Source organism: Mustela nivalis (assembly GCF_964662115.1).
Source record: "Mustela nivalis genome assembly, chromosome: 5".
NCBI classification, from domain to species: Eukaryota; Metazoa; Chordata; class Mammalia; order Carnivora; family Mustelidae; genus Mustela; species Mustela nivalis.
The window spans coordinates 101,015,600-101,036,621 of record NC_139024.1 but is presented as its reverse complement, the minus strand read 5'-3'; the positions used below and the strand labels follow the sequence as shown (position 1 = coordinate 101,036,621).

At 34.3% G+C, this 21,022-nt stretch overlaps 1 protein-coding gene across 5 annotated transcripts in view; it reads left to right on the top strand.

Moving 5' to 3' along the window:
* The window catches only part of COL21A1 (collagen type XXI alpha 1 chain), a 176,888-nt gene that overhangs the window by 106,765 nt on the left and 49,101 nt on the right, over window positions 1-21,022 (top strand). For all 5 annotated transcript variants that reach the window (XM_082731232.1, XM_082731230.1, XM_082731233.1 and 2 more), the window contains 4 exons: window positions 12,835-12,888; window positions 13,764-13,819; window positions 14,849-14,900; window positions 15,023-15,076. In XM_082731232.1, the coding sequence (XP_082587358.1) occupies window positions 12,835-12,888; window positions 13,764-13,819; window positions 14,849-14,900; window positions 15,023-15,076 (216 nt within the window). The remainder of the gene's footprint in view (window positions 1-12,834; window positions 12,889-13,763; window positions 13,820-14,848; window positions 14,901-15,022; window positions 15,077-21,022) is intronic.

Below are 21,022 nucleotides of genomic sequence, written 5' to 3'. Positions count from 1 at the left end.
GAAGTCCAAAGATTAAGTGGTATGACAGTGATTTATATAGTCAGTTATAATTAGGGAATTACAGTGTACATGCTGAGAGAACAGTAATAAAAGACCAAGCTGAAAGTTTTATTAGGGAATATGCTAAAACTTAGTATTAACTTATATTATATATAATTATATATATTATATTATACATATTAGTATTAACTTATATATAATATATATCTTATATATATTAGTATTAACTTATATATAAAATTATATATATTATATATATTAGTATTAACTTACTAATATTAACTTATTAACTTATTAAACTTAGTATCAGTGGTTTTATTTCCATAGTGTCTGAAGACAAAAACAAACAAACAACAACAACAACAAAACAAACTTAAAAAATTAAAACAAAGCCAAGAATGACATGGGAGGAAGAAATAGAATTGGCTTAGTAAAGTGGCCACTTTTATCTTCCTTCTCAAAAAGGGAGGGTAATGTAGTTTTCTGATAACACCACAGCGCAAAGGCCCAAATGCTGGCGTGGGTGTGCTTGGAGTTTAAGGGGCACAAGAAAGGGAGACTTAATGAAGTTACAGGTTATTGGTTGGGCTTTGAATTCACCTTTTACTTATATCTTCTCTATCCGTTCTCTACATGTTGGAGTATTTCAGGGTTCAGTCAGTCCTATGCCTTCTTTTCCTTCCTTAATAGAGTCTGTTTGTTATATTATTAAATATAAACTTACATGAATATAAATTTATGTGTTAAATATATAAATACAAATATTGGTGTTAAGCCTATTAATATATCGAGGGGCACCTGGGTAGCTCAGTCTGTTAAGCATTGGACTCTTGGTTTCAGCTCAGGTCATGATCTCAGGGTCATGGGATCAAGCCCTGCCTCAGCCTCGTGTTGGCTCTGCGCCTCCTCAGCACAGACTCTGCTTGGGATTCTTTCTCTCTGCCTCTCCCTCCACTTGTGCTGGCTCGCACATGGCGCGTACACATGCTCTCTCTCTCTCACAAACAAGTAAAAGGCATCTTTAAAAATAGTAGTATATTGATATAACCAGTTATAGTTAATAGAATAAAAATATTAAATACACACACATACATATACATTCTGTTTTCTGATGAAATATTTCGCTGCATTTGAATCTGAAGAAACTGTGGAATTGTTGTTGAAGCCAGGGATTTTCAGAAGAACTTCTACTTTTTATGGAAGGGGTAGTACCACATTTTCCTTCTTTCCTCTACCCTTTTCTCAGAGGCTTTTCTTCCAAAGCAGCACTAATTGTGCCTTCCCTGAATAGTCTCTGAAGTCAAGTTTTGTTAAGTGTCTATTCTGTCCATGGGGTGCTGACCTGTGTGTACCCAAGTGCTTATTACTTAGATGAGTACTTTTACAATGTCTTGGTAACCACTGATCTTTCAACTTCTTTTCTTTTAAGGATCTGTAATGGATTCAGCATCTCAGCCTATGGAAAAGAAACATTAATTCCATGTCCTGACTCATTTGTTGGCTGCTATGCCTTTTTCTGTCCTGTTATCTTTTTCTCTACTGGCATCACTGGGAAACTTAAAACTTTCATTGAATTTTTAGAGAGTGCTTCATATTTTGTTGGTTCTAAATTCCACTTCTCATCTTCACTTTGGATAGACTCTGTCTGTGGTCACTAAGAAGCTATGGGAGTGACCCTGTTCTGGAAGCTCAGGAATCTACCTGTTTTCTAGGCCTGAATAATTCAGCGATGATCTCCAAACCCAAGGGGATTGCCCATCATTGCATTAAAGAGAGGAAACATTTTAGTAAATTGAAATAATTCCCAATAAATCATTGCCTGAGCCTCGAAAGACTTAACATTTGTTTCAAAATGAGAGGAGAAAGAACAACTAAGATGTGTTAGGTGAATTTGAATTGTAGAATCTTTGTAGTAAAAGTCTTCTAGGCGTGTATTTATTTTTTTCCATTTGATTTTATTTCTTTTCAGTGTTCCAGCATTCATTGTTTATGCAGCACACCCAGTGCTCCATGCAATACATGCCCTCCATAGTACCCACCACCAGGCTTACCCAACCCCCACCTCCCCTCCAAAACCCTTAGTTTGCTTCTCAGAGATTTATTTATTTTAGAGGGAGAGAGAGAGAGCATACATGCACCAGTTAAGGGGAGGAGCAGAAGAAGAGGGAGAATCTCAAGCAGACTCTTTGCTGAGTGGGGAGCTCCATGCAGGGCTTGATCTCATGATCCTGAGATCATGACCTGAGCCGAAATCAAGAGTCGGTCATTTAACCAGCTGAGCCACCCAACTGTCCTGACTTGACCTTACTTTGGAGACTATGATTCTAGACCAAATTATGGGATAGATAAGCTGGTAAAGGATATTCATCAGTCATGAAAGCTTTGGAGGCATCTGTGGAACTGAAACCATCTCCCTGTAAATCTTGGATTAGCTCTGCTTCTAATCTCTTGTGAGGTCAGATGGATCCAGGAGTGTGACTCCTCAAAATAACTGTTTAGTTGAAATATTTTGGAAGACTCAAAAGTGTTTACTGTATTTTAGAAAATGAAAATATTTTGCATATTCAGCAAGTTATCATTAATCACAAGCAAGGCACCAGCTGAAGATAGAGTAGTATATTCTGCAGTAACAAATAAATTCCAAATGCCTGTAACTCAAAATAAAGAAAGTTTATTGCTCATCAGGCTACGCATTTATTAGCAGCAGTGACAGGTCCCTCTTTTCCTCACATGGAGACTTAGGCTGATAGAAGTTCCACCATCTAGATCATAACTACTTATAGGAGCAGGTATGTGGAGAATCAGACAGTGGTTTTTAAACTACTTCTATTCATCTTTAATTAGCCAGGGCAAATTTTATAAACCACACCAAGTTCAAGAGTCAGCAATGTATGATTCCCCTATATGCTTGGAAGTGGAGAAAATTGGGGTATTGGTAAATGGTGGTCATATCTACTAAATAAAAATTGGAAAAAAATCAGAATGGATTTTTCCTCCAAGAAGTTGGGATCTAATAAAACACATAACACGTACACAGTGTTGTCAAGATAGTCAGTTGTTGGGGTGCCTGCGTTGCTCAGTCCATTAAGTGGCTGCCTTCGGCTCAGATCACCATCCCAGGGTCCTGGAATTGAGCCCCTCGTCAGATTCCCTGCTCAGTGGAGAGACTGCTTCTCCTTCTGCCTGCTGCTCTACTTACTTGTGCTCTATCTCTCTATCTCTCTGTCAAATAAATAAATAAATCTTAAATACTACAACGACAACAACAACAAAAAACATAGCTGTTAAGTGCCAAGGAAGTTGAATAAAATTCTCTCTAAGCTGTAGGGCCGTGCAAAATTGAAAGAGGCCTCAAGAAAGTAACCTTCAGCAGGTTAATCACATCTATATACTATATGGGCTGTCCCTAACCAATTTAAGAAATCTATAATTTAGGGATGCTGTGGTTCTTAAGATGTTGCACTGTGTGTGTGTGTGTGTGTGTGTGTGTGTGTGTTAGTAAATTTTTCTAAGTATATCCATAGGAATATTTTCTGGAACTGGAATTGATTATAGGATCAAAGGGTAAAATGCATAATTAACTCTGATACAAATTGCCTATTTAACTTCCAGTAAGTTTGTACTCTCCCAGCAAGCATGTGAAAATGTCTTTCCTCACACTCTTATCAGCACTGAGTTTCATTAAAGTTTCTAATTTTTACCAGTACCAGTTAAAAATAGTATTGGTTTGGTTTGCATTTCTTTATTAATAAGGTAAAGTATCTTGTTATGTGAGTTTTGGGCATTTTGTTAATTCTCTGTCATTTCCTTTTTAGTCATATCTTTTAATGGCTTTGTATTGGGCTATTAATCTTTTTAAAAATTGATTTTTATAGATTTCCTATATGGTATGAAAATATTTTTTTCCTGGTTTTTATTATGTGTTTTGACTTGGTCTTGGAAATTTTAGCCATACATAAGGTTTAAATTTTTATGTATGTGTAGATTTTTTCATTTTTTCTCTTCTGTGTCTATGTAAAAGGGTTCCACATTCCAACATTTTGTAGGTAATAACTCTACTTTTAGACTTTTGTTATTTTATGTTTTAATCTTTATAACTTTGGTATTTGGAGTGAAGTTATATGAGCATTTATATTTTTCCCTCTCTTTTCCCAAATGGATAGTCAGTTGCCACAACAATATTTATGGAATCATCACTTTTTTCTCCATTTATTTGGAATCTCCTCGTTACCCCTAAATTTCCATTTTCATATGGGTTTGTGTTTTTGGCTTTCCATTTTGTTCCATTTATCTGTCTACATCCTCTCCAACACCAAATTGTTCTTAATTGTTGTCACTTCATAATATGATTTAATGTTGGCAGGCCTAGTAGTTCCTCATTATTCTTTAGAATCAAAATTTTCCTGGCTATTCTTATATGCTTATTTTTCCAGATAAAGCTCAGTATCTTTTCTTTAGTTTTTAAGAAATTCCTACTCATATTTTGATTAGGACTCCTTTTATGGATTTGTTATAGAATCATTGACATAATTTCAATACTGAGTTTTTCCATTTAAGATCATGATTTATTTACCTTTTTATTTCAATCTTGAAACTCAGTGAAATAGCATTGATTTTTTTTTCACATAGTCTTCTAATATTACCTAAGTTTATATCTGGGAATTTTTATCTCTTTTGTTTCTATTATAAATGGAAACTTTTCTTTAATATATTTTCATATTGGTTATTATTTATATATAAAACACTTTTGCATATTATCTTTTTAAAGCAGGAATTAACTACATAACCTATGATTTAGGGTATTAGGTATATTGGCATAGTAGATGTATGAACATACATAAGATTGTCCTTTTTCTTCCTTCTAGTTTTTAACTTCTTATTTCTACATTTTGTCTAAATTCATTGGCTAGTCAAAACTGGCTAGAAAAACATGAAAAGTAGTGGTGCTGTTGGGTGACTTTTTTTTTTTTAAAGTTTCAAGCACAGTCTCTTGTAGCTACAGGTTTATGGCTGCTTTGGTAGTACAACTCTCTCAACAGCAGGTGGATATTTGTGATTTTGTGTCTTTGACTTTTGATTCCAGCCAATAGCAGCACCCATAGCCTTTGTTTTAGTTATGGCCCTCTATACACTAATTTATTAACTACTAATAATTAATGATAGGTCACTTAAACTTATCAGACATCCATTGCACTCTTAGTTGTTGTTGTGTGGGTTTTGTTTTTTTTTTTTCCTTGAGCCATTCTGTCCATCTTGAAAGGATTTTTGGACTGACCATCATTGATTCAGAGGATTTAAGAACAGTATTTGTGGAAAAAAAAAAAAAAAAGTATTTGTGGCCACATCTTTGATTTGGTTCTTCCCAGAGGTTGTTTTAATTGAACTTCTTTTAAATGTCTTCTCCAGTTTCATCATTTATCTGTTAAAGATGAGAAAAAAAAAAAAAGTTGTGTCTTCCAATCCCAGGACTTTTGTACTTCCTCTGTTCCTTTTAGTTACTACTTGAAAATCAAACGATTCTTTTCTGGGCTTCTTTCTTTTATAGTGCCTTTTGCAAGCAGCCAATACCAATCAATTCATGATAGCAACCAATTCATGATACCAGCATTCTGTTTTCTCAGTTCTTTACCTCTAGGTCTAAGTCCATTTGATGCATTATTTGCCTTTGCAAGTATTACCAGCAAAGTTTTTTTTTTTTTTAGATATTTACCATTTATTAAATGAATCATCATTTTTCAAACATCTAATTATTGTTTTCCCTGTTCACTACCTAGCCCCAAAGCCACTGCCATATATAATTTTTAATACTGTTGTTTTGGCAGCCTCCTTTTTCTAGCATACCAGTTTTTGTGTTAATTAACATAGTTGAAGCTATATTACAATAGCAGATGACCAACACAGAAGTGTTTATTTGCCTTTTGCCTTATATACTCATTGTGGAGATTTTGGCTTAACTTTACCACTTCTTTGTTTTAAACCTTGGATATAACTTGAGTGAACAACATGAGTTTGAAGTTCACAGGTCCACTTATATCTGGATTTTTTTCAACAAAATACAGCATAATACTGTAAACATATTTTCTTTACTTTCCTAATAACATTTTCTTTTCCTTAGCTTCCTTCATTATAAGAAGACAATATAATACACATATCATAAAAATTATGTGTTAATCATTTGTGTTATTCATAAGACTTCTAGTTAACAGTAGAGTATTAGTTGTTAAGTTTTTGGAGATGGAGAAGTTACATGTGGATTTTCAATTGCATGGAGGTCAGCCCCCAACCCCTGAATTCTTCAGAGGTTTACTGTATTTGGGTAACACTTTCTTGTGTTCTGTATTTTGTAGATATTGTTTCAGTGTTCCTCAAAAATTTTCTCACTAAATTTTTCTCCATGTTAATATCTATGCCATGCTTTTGTATTTTACTTAGAAATCTTGCTTATGCACGTAAGGATAGCTTTGTCCAGGTTTTTATTTTTCTGTTCCAGTGTGAATGAATGCTCCCAGTCTTCTCACTTCATCTGAGATTTGTTATCTCTGGTAAATTAAAATGTGAAGATTCTGTTTTCTGTACTATGTACCCAGAAAGTGGAGTTCTTAGACTTTGTTCAGCCTTAATAAGGAATCCTGGTTTGTCCTCTTCCTTCTGTATTTCTATCAAGTATTTACTGTCCAGCTACATTCCATTTTATTAAGAGTATATCTTTGTCTAGTCCCACCATCAATAGGTTATTTTAGCACAGCTTCTAAAAAGTTAGCTCAGGTAGTCTTCTTAACTTAATCTTTTCTCTCTATAGAAACGGTTACCACTCCTTCCTGCCCCAAGCAAAAAGGAAAAAAAAAATCAAGAAGTGGTTTTTGTTCTCATATTGGGAGTCTACATGTAGGGGAAAGAATATGATTCAGTTTCTTATTGCACCTCTTGATCTCCCCCTGAATTTTATTTTATTTTTTCATATTCTTGGGTTAAACTACTGAATTTTGGGATTAATAAACTCTAGAATGTAAGGGCTTTTAGTGGATCTTCTGTCTGTCTCCCTCATATATACACAGATTGTTATTAATCCTTAGTGGAAAATTAAGATGGTCAAGGGAAAGTTATTACCCATGAGAAGGACATTCTTTACAAGACAAAACATACTCTTCCTATTTAGACCAGAAACAAACCCCAAAACTCACTGGTGTAAATGAGAAAGAAGTGTCTATTTCTCCCGTCATGTTATTTATGTACTTATCCAAAGACTCTCGTTTTTCCTTCTTGTTGGTCTGATCTCCCTTACAGTGTTCTCTTCCATTCTAATCTGATGGGAAGGAGGAAAGAGAAGTCGTAGCAGTAACTCTCCCTTTAATAAATTCTGTGGAAGTTGTGGGCTGCAGTCCTCTACACACACATTCTGTTAGCAAGGACTTGGTTAGGTGGCCATGCTTAACTGCAAAGTAGGCTGGGAAGTAGAGTCTCTACTTGGGAAGCTGTGCGCCTAGAAAAAATTCTCTGTGGTAGTATAAGGTGAACAGATTTTTGGATATAACCGTGAGCCTAGCATACTTTTTATATTGCATACACTTATAGATAAATTAAAGGAACCAAACATAATACAGATAAATCTAAAATATAATGTCATTTTTATTCCTTATTTGACATCAGTTATCATAGGAGAAGATGAGGGAATTCCTGGGCTCACAGCCCCAGTTCCCTCTCTGTAAAAATTTATTTTATAATACCTCCCATTTTTTCACTAATGGAAAGGAATATCTCAATGTGGAATAGATCAGTTGTTAAAATTAAGTTTTTTTTTTTTTTAATTAAGAAGGTCAATAATGTATTGGTCTAGTTAGATAAGTACTTTTCCAGATTTTCCTACAATTAACCAGAGTGGATAAAGAATGAAATTGGTTTAGGATAAAACAGAATAAGTGAATGAATATTAGCGCTCCTACACAAGAGGTCATAGAAATAACCCTGTCCAGGAGGTTTAAAGCCTCCCAGTGGAAGGTGCTCTGTTTAAGCATCAATAAATTACTGCGGCTTCTTGATGAAGGTGAAGGGCAGAATATACACATTAACTTTCTCTGCTCTTAAACTCCCATAAAGCCACAATCATGAAATAGTAATTATAATAATAAAACCTAAAATGACAATAAAAAAAAGAAGATAATAGCTCTACATTTTTGGAATCTGAAAGGACCCAAGGAAGCTCTATCTTAAAATAAAAAGTGATATGACTCATATGAGAGAGAATCCCTTTTGCATGTGTGCACATGTGCACACATCCCTAAGGCTTAGGAAATGGTAATACAAGTATTTCTGAAAATGGAAGTGACTAGAAGGTAGAGCTAAAAATGGAAGCATGGGGATATCTGGGTGGTTCAGTCAGTTAAGCATCTGCCTTTGGCTCAGTTCATGATTCCAGAATCCTGGGATCTAGGCCAGCATTGGGCTCCATGCTCAGCAGGGCGCCTGCCACTCCCTCTGCTTGTGTGATCCCTGTCTCTCTGTCTCTCTCTCTGACAAATAAATAAATAAATGAAATCTTTAAAAAAATTTAAAAATGGAAACATGGTTGAATATTTCTTTAAGAATAGTGAGATCCTGTTATTCCTTCCTAACCTCTGTGTGGTTAAGTTAGTCTCTTTTCTTCTACCCTGGCAAGATACACAGGTTTACTGTCTGGAGAGTATAAAGCTGAACGTCTCTAGACTGGAAAGAAAGGGTGGAGTTGTACTACAACCATAGGCAAAGAAGATCCTTCTATGGGGAATCCACTGATAGCCAGAGCTATTTAGGTAAATGACCCAACCACACCATATATGGAGAATTTCAGTCATTGAACTGTACTCGCTGAGAGTTTATCATCAGCTTCCATATGAACTGATCATCAAGAACCAGAAAATGATCTTAGGAAAATTAAAGATCAGCAAAAAATCTCAGAAGAAACTGGTAAAAGACCTGAGCAGAAGACTTGGACAAAGTGTCATTAGTGCCCTCAGGGAGGGAAAACCCCTGATAGATGGTGCCTCCATTGTGTTCGTTGGTAGGAAGTGATGGGACTTCAGAGCCAATAAAGAGGCACTTCTGTAGCACATGACCTCCTCATAGACCACGTTCCAGATCCTGGGTCCTGATTTCCATTTCCAGAGTCTGCAGGCCTATTTACTCTCTTGGTTCTGGTAACACAGTATGCTTAGAGGTAGCTAAGGGAAGGTTGTGTATGTGAAAAGTGGATGGAGTTTGGGTGTGTGGTGGGAGTCTACATGTGTAAGCATGGGGTCATATAGATGAAAAGTCTTCCATAGTTTTAGCATAGTGGATGATTATGACCATATCTATGCTTAATATTGTACAATTTTACATTGTAAGACACTAAAAACAGAAGATTCTACATGCTTTCTGAGAGGGAAGAACCCTACAACCACCAAAAGAAAATGTCATATACAAGTGATGAGAATCAGAAAGGCTTCAGATATCTCACTAGTGTCACTAAAGTCAAGAAGGGAATGGAGCAGAGCCTTCAAAGGTCTATGAATTATTAATTACATAAGTGAACAGAATAAAGATGTTTTCAGAAATTTAAATTTCAGAAAGTGGTCTTCCATGAATTCGTTTTCAGGAAGCTATGGGATGATGTATTACCCTAACAAGGAAATAAACAGGAGAACAAATGCATACTGAAACAAATGAGAAGCCTCTAGAAAAGGCAAAGAATATCAAAGTTTCAACGTATATGAGTATATTTCTCAGTGATTTTGACAGTTGGAGATTGGAGTTCAATGTTGTAATAAATTTATAAGAAAATAAGTAGTCAACCTCCTGCCCCTTCCAAAACAGGCAATTTTTAACTTGTAGGGCAAGAAAAGGCAAGCAATCAGCATATTTATGGTTTAGTTGTCAATCTTAGTATCAGAAATGATAACAATTGATTTAATCAATGTTGTCATAGAAAGCTAAGGGAATTTGTGTTTCCTAGAAGTGGAGATGGGGAGAGGGTGCTGGTTGGTTTTAGAGGTCGATCCCTTCTTTCACAGTGGGAGGCCAGTAGATAATGCTGGAAACTGAAAATGCAGTAGCAATGTAACCATGGGGTCTGGTGATTTGAGTTTATAGAGATATGGAAGCTTAGAATGAAAAAAGCTGCCTTTGGAGGATTTTATCCATTCAATAACTCGATCATTCTTTAAAATATGTGAATAATTTTTAAAAAAATAAGATTTTAGATTTAAAAAATTTTTACTTAAGTATAGCTGCTACAGTAATTTCAGGTGTACAATATAATAATTTGGTGTCTGTGTATGATATGCTGTGCTCACCACAAGCATAGCTGTCATCCGTCATTATTATAATATCATTGACTCTCTTCCCTATGCTGTGCCTTTTATTCCCTTGACATTTTCATTTCATAACTAGAATCGTATATCTACAACTGCCTTTCACCCACTTGACCATCTCTTCATTCCTCTTCCCTTTGGCGGCCATCAGTTTGTTCTCTGTAATTTATAGGTCTGTTTCATCTTTCTGTTGATTTGTTTGTTTTTGTTTTTTTTAGATTACACATCTGAGTGAAGTCATATGGTATCTGTCTTTCTCAGTCTTATTTCACTTAGCGTAATACTCTCTAGGTCCATCCATATTGTTGTAAAAGGCAAGATATTCTTTTTATGGCTGTATAATATTCCATTGTATGTACATATATGTACAGGGCACATTTTTTTCATCTATTCATTAATTGATGAACACTTGGGCTGTTTCCCTATATTGGGTGTTATAAATTATGCTGAAATAAACATAGGGTCTGTATATCTTTTTGTTTTACATTTTTGTTTTCTTTCTGCAAATACCTAGTAGTGGAATTTTAGATCATATTGTATTTCTCTTTTTAAATTTTTGAGGAAGCTTTTCACAGTGGCTGTGCCAATTTCCACTCCCCACCTTTTTTTTTTTTTTTTTTTTTTTTTTTTTACTTCCTTGCCAATACTTTTAATTTCTTACCTTTTTGATTTTAGCTATTTTGACAGGTATGTGGTGATACCTCATTGTGGTTTTGATTTGCATTTCCTTGATGATGAGTGATGTTTAGCATCCTTTCATGTGTCAGCTGGCCATCTGGATGTCTTTGGAAAAATGTATGTTCAAGTCCTCTACCTATTTTAAAATCAGATTTTTTTTTTTTGGTGTTGAGTTGTTGAAGTTCTTCATATTTTTAAAGTATTAACCCCTTATTGGATATATCATTTGCAAGTATCTTCTCCCCTTAAGTAGGTTGCCTTTTTGTTTTATTGATAATTCCTTTGCTGTGCAGAACCTTTTTATTTTGATGAAGTCCCAATAGTTTATTTTTGCTTTTTTGTCCTTTGCTTTAGCAGACATATCCAGAAAAATGTTGTGATGCTAAGTGTCAGAGACATTATTGCCTGTGCTCTCTTCTAGAATTTTTCTGGTCTCAGGTTTCACATTTAGGTCTCTAATCCTTTGAGCTTATTTTTTGTGTATGGTGTTGAAAAGGATTCTAGTTTCGTTATTTTGCATGTTAATTATTTGGTTTCCCCATTTATTGAATAAACTCTCTTTTCCCCATTGTATATTCTTGCTTTCATTGTTATAGATAAATTGACCATATAAGAATGGGTTTATTTCTTAGCTCTCTATTTTGTGCCACTACCATACAGTTTTGAGTACTGTAGCTTTGTAGTGTATCTTGAAATCTGGAAGTATGATATCTTCAGGTTTTTTCTTCTATCTCAGGATTTCTTTGGATCTTTGGGGTCTTTTGTGGTTTCGTACAAATTTTAGCATTATTTCTTCTAGTTCTGAAAAAGTGTTGATGGTATTTTGATAAGGATTACATTGAATTACAGTTTTCAAAGTATAGATTTTTTTACTTCCTTGGTTAAGTTTATACCTAGGTATTTCATTCTTTTTGGTCCAACTGTGTGATTCTTTTCTTAATTCTCTTTCTGTTACTTCATTATTAGTGCACAGAAATGCTACTTATTTCTGGGTATTAATTTTATATTCTACAACACTATTGAGTTCATGTACTACTACTAGTTTTTTTGCTGCATCTCCAAAATTTTAGATCATTGTGTTTTCATTTTCATTTGTTTTCAAGTTTTTTGATTTAACCTAGGAAATAAAAGACCTTTACTCTGAAAACTATAAGACACTGATAAAATAAATTCATAATGACACAATGGAAAGATATTTTATAGTCAAGGACTAGAAGAATTAATGTTAAAATGCCCACATTACCCAAAGCAATCTACAGGTTCAGTAGAATTCCTTAAAATACCAAGAGCATTTGGGGCACCTGGGTACCTTAGTTGGTTAAGCAATTAACTCTTGATTTTGATCTTGATCACTCAGATCATGATTTCAGGGTCCTGAGATGGAGCTCTGCATTAGGCTCCAAACTGAGCCTGAGCCTACTTAGGATTCTCTCTCTCTCTCTCTCTCTCATTCTACTCCTCTCCCTCCTGCTCATGCTTGCACTCCCCCAGCACAGCAAAATAAATAAATAAATGATATATAAGTAAATATATAAATATATTTATATATAAGTAATATATAAATATAAATATATATACACCAACAATATTTTTCACAGAACTGGAAAAACTTCACCTAAGTCTCAAAAATACTTTCTTTTTCTAATCCTAAAGGAAACCCTGATAAATGAGGATTGATCTTTCATAGAAATAAGGTTTTAATGTAGATATGTGTTTAACTGTTCGAAGATTTTTTTTTCCAGTAGATTTTGACAAAGGTGAAGCTAAAGAATTTATGTTATATTTTAGGCTGAAATTTATTTTCTTCCATTAATTTTAGTTTCATTTTCAGGGTGACCGTGGACTTCCTGGTTTTCCTGGGCTTCATGGAATGCCAGGATTAAAGGTTGAAAAAAAAATCTAGTCTTTTAATATTCACTAATTTTGCATTTTATTTGAAATTAGAAGTCCTTTATGTTACAAATGTGTTATAAGTAAATGCTCAAATATGAAGTATAATAAAGTAAATGATTGGATTACTACCATAGTTAATAAAGCTTTTTACAAATTTTCTTTAAAATTTCCAGTCACAAATTTTATGGTACTTAAACACTGACAAGTATGTTTTAATATATGGAAATTCTTTTAATTCTAAGCCCTGTACTTTAGGCCCTGTGAAAGTTCCAGCTATCCTTATTTTTCCTGTTTTTCTTCATAAAGCCTCAAATGTAGGGCTTTTGTAAATAAAATTTAAATTATTTTATTCCTATTTTATTTTATGTTGGCCATTAAACCTTGTTTATAATTGGTGTTTATTTTCTTTAAACTTAAAGAGACATTTTTGTATTTCTCTAAAAGTCAATTATTTTAATTCCAGTTACTGGACATACAGTGTTATATTAGTTTCAGGTGCACAATACAGTGATTCAGCAATTCTATACCTCATTACTTGGTTCTCATCAAAATTTTACTCTTAATTCCCTTCACCTATTTCATCCATCCCCCACCTCCCCTCTGATAGACTTTATTTTCAACGAATACCCTCAGTTAAAGTTCTTTTTTTTTTCAACAAGAACATTTTTTACTTAAAGCATAATTCAGAATACATGGTTTGAAAAGGTGTATATAAAACATGAGAAATAGAATACACATGTTCTTCAGGTACACACAGAATTCCCTGGTTAAATCACATAAAAAGAGACATAACAAATACTGGAATTGAAATAAAGATTTTAAAAAATAAATAAAAATAAAATTCAATGTTTGTATTTTCTCTTTTAGGGTGAAATGGGCCCCAAAGGAGATAAAGGATCAACTGGATTTTATGGCAAAAAGGGAAGTATGGGTTATAAAACAAAATATCTGTATGGAACTTTGAATGTCATGGAAGTAGAAAACTCATGTTTCAGTCCCAGCTGACTCACCATTATAGCAATTAGCTTTGTTTACCTTTCTCAGGAAATTTATTTAGAATAATGAAAATATAGAATAATACCTGGTATGTGGTATTTGATAAGAAAGCATCATGTTATTGATCATTCTGATTTTTTAAAGTATTTGTAGAGAGAGATTCCTTGGGAGGAAGTGGGAGCTGCTTGACATCATGTCCATGGAGAATCACTGTTCTGGGCCTTCTAATTTCTTCACATTGTAGGAAGATTATATCTTCTCTGCCTTTTAATTTGGCCAAGATATGGTTTCTGTGTTTAGACATTTGTAATAATCCTGCATTCACCATTTTTTTTTTTTAATGTCTTTGTGTCGGCTGGCCTGGTAAAATAATGTTTTGCCAGGAGTTGTAGAGCCAACACTAGCCGTTGTTTCATGAATTCTGTCACTACGTAAAGATGTTGACTTACTTTTTAACAGAAGTTTGAGTTGGAATTTTTAAATCCTTGTTGTACTTCCTCTAGGGATGGTATCTGGGGTATTCCCAATCGTCCAGCTATCATCATAGGCTAGCCTACAAAACTTGCTAGCAAAACTAGGCTGTCCAGAAACTCTAGTAAAAGAATTGTTTACCTTTATACCAAGAAAGTTGAGAAACCATCAAGATCTGCATGTGTGTGCCCAAGCCAACTTCAAAGAATTTGTGCTGTGAGACCTAAAGTCTTAGGAATTTGCCTAAAATGGAAAAACATGTCAACAGGGCCCATGGTGGTTCCATGTGTGCTAAATATGCCCATACCAAGGTCAAGCATGCTTTCTTTATTGAGCAGAAAATCACTGTGGAAGTGTCAAAGGCACAAACACAGATTCAGAAAGCTAAACAAACAAACAAAAAATGAAGCTCTTTTTGAGTAATAAAAACAAAAATTTAAATTATTGCATGGATTGTTTTCTAAGTGTTTGTTTTTAATATAGGGTGCAAAAGGTGAAAAAGGGAATGCTGGTTTTCCTGGCCTTCCTGGACGTGCTGTGAGTTTGACAGAAGAAGCTTTTGAGTATTTTACACTAAATAAAAATTATCTTGTACTGTCTTCTTTTAGAAAGAAAAAGTAGTACAAAAATGTATTATAATATCTGTATTTATTTTTTAGGGTGAACCAGGAAGACATGGAAAGGATGGATTAATGGGTAGTCCTGGTTACAAGGTATTTACATAAAAAACTCAAAAGATTTCTGTAACTTGTGAGTGAACATTAGAAAAATGTACTGATATATGACTTTTTTTTTTTTACACTATGACAATGGCATAAAATAATGAGCTGAAAGTTGTTTTACTGTAATTTAAAAATGGTAGTGAAGTTCTTTTGAGTCTATTGAGAATTCTTAGGTGTTAGAAATAAAATCCCTGGATATCAGAAGTTTGAACTTCTTTGCTAAGTCATTCAAATGGATTTGTTTGGTGGGTTAGAAGAAGAGGTACCATGCTCTTATCTCCCAATAAGGGAGGGACATGGGTGGGAGGTAGGGGGACTTCATCCTTAACCTCAACAACTTCTTTATTACTTTTGTGGTGGTATTAGTATGAGAGAATTAGAGCAAGAGGAACTGCAAGGTGCCTGTCATTCACACCCCTAAAAAACTCAAAAGGCACATGCCCTTATGACGATGGGTTTGCACCTCATATTCTTACTGAGAGAAACTTTTTTCACTAATTATCAAGTAGAAATGGACTTCCTCTGTTGTAGCTTGTTAAATAAATGGTATCAATCCTATGAATATATTGTCAGTCTATCTAGAATGTGCCAGCAGCCCACGTAATTGTTCTGCTGTAAGTTTTTTGAATACCTATGGAGAGGATTTGTGTAATCCATCAACCAGTGAGGTCACTTGGTCAAAATTTGATTTAGAGATGTCATCATGTTCCTAGGGATCACATTGAATGGGTAGGTAATTTGTGGTAGTGTGAATATTTTAACAATAAAAAATGTTCCAATCCATAAACCTAGGGATTAGGGGTGGCTTTTCATTTATCTGAGTCTTCATTAATTTCTTTCATCAGTGTTTTTTAGTTTTTAGTGTTTAAGTCTTTCTCTTCCTTGGTTTAGTTTATTTCAAAGTATTTTATTATTTTGATGCTATTAGAAATATGTTTGCTTTCTTAATTTCTGTTTTGTATAGTTTGAGGTTAGAGTATAAAAATGCAACTGATTTTCATATGTTGATTTTGTATCCTGCAACATTGCTGAATTTATTATTTTTGACAGTTTTTTGATGGAGTTCTTAGGTTTTTCCATATTTGAGATCATGTCATCTACAGAGACAATTTTACTTCTTTTACAATTTGGATGTTATTTATTTCTTTTTCTTACCTAATTTATCTGGCTATTACTTCTAGTACTTTGTTGAAAAGAAGTGGCAAGACAGGGCATCTTTGTCTTGTCCTTGATCTGAAAGGAAAAGCTTTCAGTTTTCATCATTAAATATGTTCATTTTGGGTTTTTCATATATATCTATATACACACACGTGTGTGTATGATCTTTATTGTGTTGTGTTTAATCCCTTCTATACCTAGTTTTTGAGAGTTTTAATCGTGAAATGACATTGAGTTTTGTTAATTTTTTATTTCTACATTTCTTGAGATGATCATATGATTTTTATCTTTTTTTCTGTTAATCTGGTATATCACATTGATTTGCATATACTGCCATCTTTGCATCCCAGGGATAAACCCCATTTGATTGTGGTGGATGATCCTTTCAATGTACTGTTAAATTCAGTTTGATACTATTTGTTCAGGACTTTTACATGTATGTTCATCAAGGATGTTGGCCTGTAGTTTTCTTTCCTTGTGGTGTTTTATTTGGCTCTAGTATCAGGCTAATATTAGCTTCATAAAATGGTTTAGTGACTTCCCTTTTTTATTTTTTGGAAGATTTTAAGGATCCATATCAATTCTTTAAACGGTTAGTGGAATTTACCTGTGAATTCTGCCTGTCCTGGGACTTTCTTTATTCTTGGAAACTTTTGATTACTGATTCAGTGTCCTTACTTGTTATTGATCTGTTTAGGCTTTCTCTTTCATCTTAATTCAGTCTTGTTAGGTTTTACGTTTCTAGGAATTTATCCATTTCTTCTAGTTTGTCCAATTTGTTGGCATATAATTATTCATAATGGTTCCTTGTGTTTTTTTTTTTTTATTTCGGTGGCATCAATTGTAATGTCTCTTCTTTTGTTTCTGATTTTATTAGAGTCTTACCTTTTTTCCTTAGTTAAGCTAAGGATTTGTCCATATTTTAGATCTTTAAAAAAAATCCAAAATTTTTTAGATCAACTCTAGCTTTAATTATTTTTCTTTTGTTTTTATATTCTGTATGTCATTTATTCTTGTTCTAATATTAATTATATCCTTCCTCCACCTAATTTTGGGCTTAGTTTTTCTTTTCCTAATTTTTGCCCCCCTTTTTATTGAAAAATAAAAAAGATTTTTAAAAAATTTATTTGAGAGAGAGAGAGAGACAAAGAGAGCACACGTGAGGGGGGAGAGGCAGAGATAGAAGGAGAAGCAGTCTCACCACTGAGCAAGGAGCCCTACACAGAGCTTGATCCCAGGATCCTGGGATCATGACCTGAGCCCAATGCAGGTGCTTAACTGACTTTGCCACCCAGGCTTGATCCCAGGATCCTGGGATCATGACCTGAGCCCAATGCAGGTGCTTAACTGACTTTGCCCCCAGGCACTTCTAGTTTATTTCCCTTTTTGATATTAATCTGGGTAGCATGTTTGCATGGACATACCTATAAGTGTAAACCTTACTTTACTTTTTAACAACTTTATTCATAAATGAGCCACACATTATACAGTTTACCTATTTAATTTATTGTATACATAATTCAGTGGTTTTGAGTATATTTACATAGTTATTCAATAATCACTGATCAGATCTATGTTTGAAAATACTTTCTTGCCATCTTTGGGTTGCTTTTTCACTTACTGTATCTTTGATAAGAAAAGTTTTTAATCTAGATGAAGTCCAACTTCTTAAATTCTTTTGTGGTTCATGCCTTTTGTGTCATATTTATGAATATTTACCTAACTTAAGGTTATAAGATTTTCTCTTGTCTTTTCTTCTAAAAGAGAAAAAAGTCAATTTTTCTAAATACTTACATTTAGAACATTATATTTTCTAAAACTTTATCATCTTAGCCTATCAATTTAGGCCTATAATCCATTTTTGATGATTTTAATTTCTATGTATGACATGAGGAAAAAGTCGATTGATTTTTTTCCATTAATACACCCAATTCTTTCAGCATCATTTATTAAGAAGACTATCATATCCCACCAAATTATATGAGCATTTTTGCCGAATAAGATTTCACCGATACATGTGAAACTATTTTTGGACTCTTGATTCTGTACCAGTAATCTATCTCCATCCTTTTGTAAACAATGCACTGTCTTGATTATCATAGCTGTAAAGTCTTGAAATCTGACAGTGTATCTAAATTTGTTTTTCATTTTAAAATTGTAATGAATATACTAAGTGTAGCAAATCCCATATAAGCATAAATGTCAGCTTGAAAAATTTTACAGAGAAGCCTCCCGAGTTTTATGAAGTATACTTTTTAGTTGGTAATAATTTTAGATTTATAGGAAAGTTGCAGATACAGTATACAGAGTTCCTTTACACACTTTATCCAGTTTCTCCTGATGTTAACATATTACTATGGCACCTTTGTCGAAACTAAGAAATCAGTAGCAATACACTGTTGTAAATTGAACTCCATACTGTATTTGGATTTTATTAGTTTATCAGGACTGTCCTTTTTCTGTTCTATGACCTAATTGAGGATACCACATAGCATTATTTTGTTATGCCTCCTTAGTCTCTTGTAATCTATGATAATTTCATTCTTTTCTTGTTTTTCATGACTTTCACAGCTTTAAAGAGCTTTGGTTAGGTATTTTGTAGAATGTCACTTGGTGTGGGTTTTTCTGATGTTTTCCTCATGATTAGGCTGGAATTACAGGTTTGGGTTTTTTGTTTTTGTTTTTGTTTTTTCGTTTTTTTGTTTGCTTGTTTGTTTGGTGGGGAGGGAAGGATAACACAAAGGTGAAGTGCCCATCTCATATCAGATTATATACTATCCATATGACTAATCACTGATTATATTAAATTTTATGATTTGGTTATGGTAATATTTGTCATGTTTCTTCACTGTGAAGTTACTGCTTTTTTCTTGGCACATTTTTTTTTGGAATTGAGTTACCAAGTTCAGCTTCTATTCAAGATGGGGCAGAAGGGGGCGCCTGGGTGGCTCAGTGGGTTAAGCCGCTGCCTTCGGCTCAGGTCATGATCTCAGGGTCCTGGGATGGAGTCCCACATCGGGCTCTCTGCTCAGCAGAGAGCCTGCTTCCCTTCCTCTCTCTCTCTGCCTGCCTCTCTGCCTACTTGTGATCTCTCCCTCTCTCTCTCTCTCTCTCTCTCTCTGTCAAATAAATAAATAAATAAATAAATAAATAAATAAATAAATCTTTAAAAAAAAAAAGATGGAGCAGAAGGGCTGAGATTAAGCTTAAAACTTTTAGACAGGAGAGTATATACATATCTTTACATTTATTTGAGGAGAGTTATGGTTGTAACAATGAATCTTCTGAAAAGACCCGCGGATCCCCTTACCCAAGAATCCAACACTGCCACTGGATGCAATCAGCAAGAGGTTCTTTATTGTTACGCAGGCGCCTGCGGGTGGTCAGCAGCTCCTGCTAGCTGAGCACACCTGGCTGGGGTGGTGCCAGGTTTTTATAGACAGGTACAAACAAGTTTTGGGTGGGGCGCAACTGATTGGTTGACAGAACTTTTGAAAAAGGCATACGTGGAGTTTGCTGATTGGCTTTGGGGACCCGCTCGCGCGGAAGAGAGAGGCGGGAAGGGGGAACAAGCTGATTGGTTCTGAGGGCCCGCACGCAGGAGGAGAGAGACAGGGAGGGGGAACAAGAAGGGGGAAGGTAGGAATACCATCATGGCGTCTTCTATTATTTCTATAAGCCAAACAGTTACAGAAGAGCAAAAGAGCAATTAATCACGCAATTAATAATCTAATCTACGCCTAAAAGCCAGCGGTTCACAGAAAAGCAAACAAGCGGTTAGTTATCCTGTCTATCTTCCAGGGGAGGGGTCTTTCACTTCCAATCCATGAATATGGTATAATGTTCCACTAATAGTTTTTCTTTATCTCAGCAATGTTTTGTAGTTTTCAGTGTACAGATCTTTTATGTCTTTTGTAAAATTCATACCCAAATATTATGTTTTTTAAAAATACTCTTGTGAAGATATTTTTAAAGATTTTTAAAATTTTTTTTACTAACCTGTGAAAATAGAACTAGTTTAGTTTGGGGCACCTGGGTGGCTCAATGGGCTAAGCTTCTGTCTTTGGCTCAGGTCATGATCTCAGGGTCCTGGGATTGAGGTCTGAATCTGGCTCTCTGCTAGCGGGAAGCCTGCTTCCCCCTCTCTCTCTGCCTGCCTCTCTGCCACTTGTTGATCTCTCTCTTTCTGTCAAATAAATTTTAAAAAACCTAAAAAAAAAAAAAAAAAGAACTAGTTTGGTTTATCATATATCCTGCAATATTGCTAGACTCACTTATTGATTCCTGCTAATTTCTTTGTAAATTTCCTAGATTTTTCTGCATAGATCATATTATTTAGAGGTAAAGTCTGTTTTCTTCTATACTAATCGATATGACTTAAATTTATTGTAATAATTTTATTGCACTGTACAGGCCCTCCAGTACAATCTCAAATAGAAGTAGTGACATTTCTTGCCTTGTTTCTAATCATAGGTAGTCTTTTACCAGTAACTGTTAGTTGAAATTCCTTCATTAGGTTGGGAAGTTCCTTTTTATTTGTAGTTTCTTGAGAGTTTTTCTCTTTAATTATGATTAGGTGTTGAATTTATAAAAACATTTCAGCATTTCTTGATTTATATTGTTTTCCTCTTTTATTTAATATGTTGTATAACATTGACTTTTTATACACTAATCATGATTACACTAATCATGCTTTATTCAGATAAATGCCAATTAGCCATTTATATTATTCTTTTATACTGCTAGATTCAATTGAAAATATTTTATTAAGGACTTTTG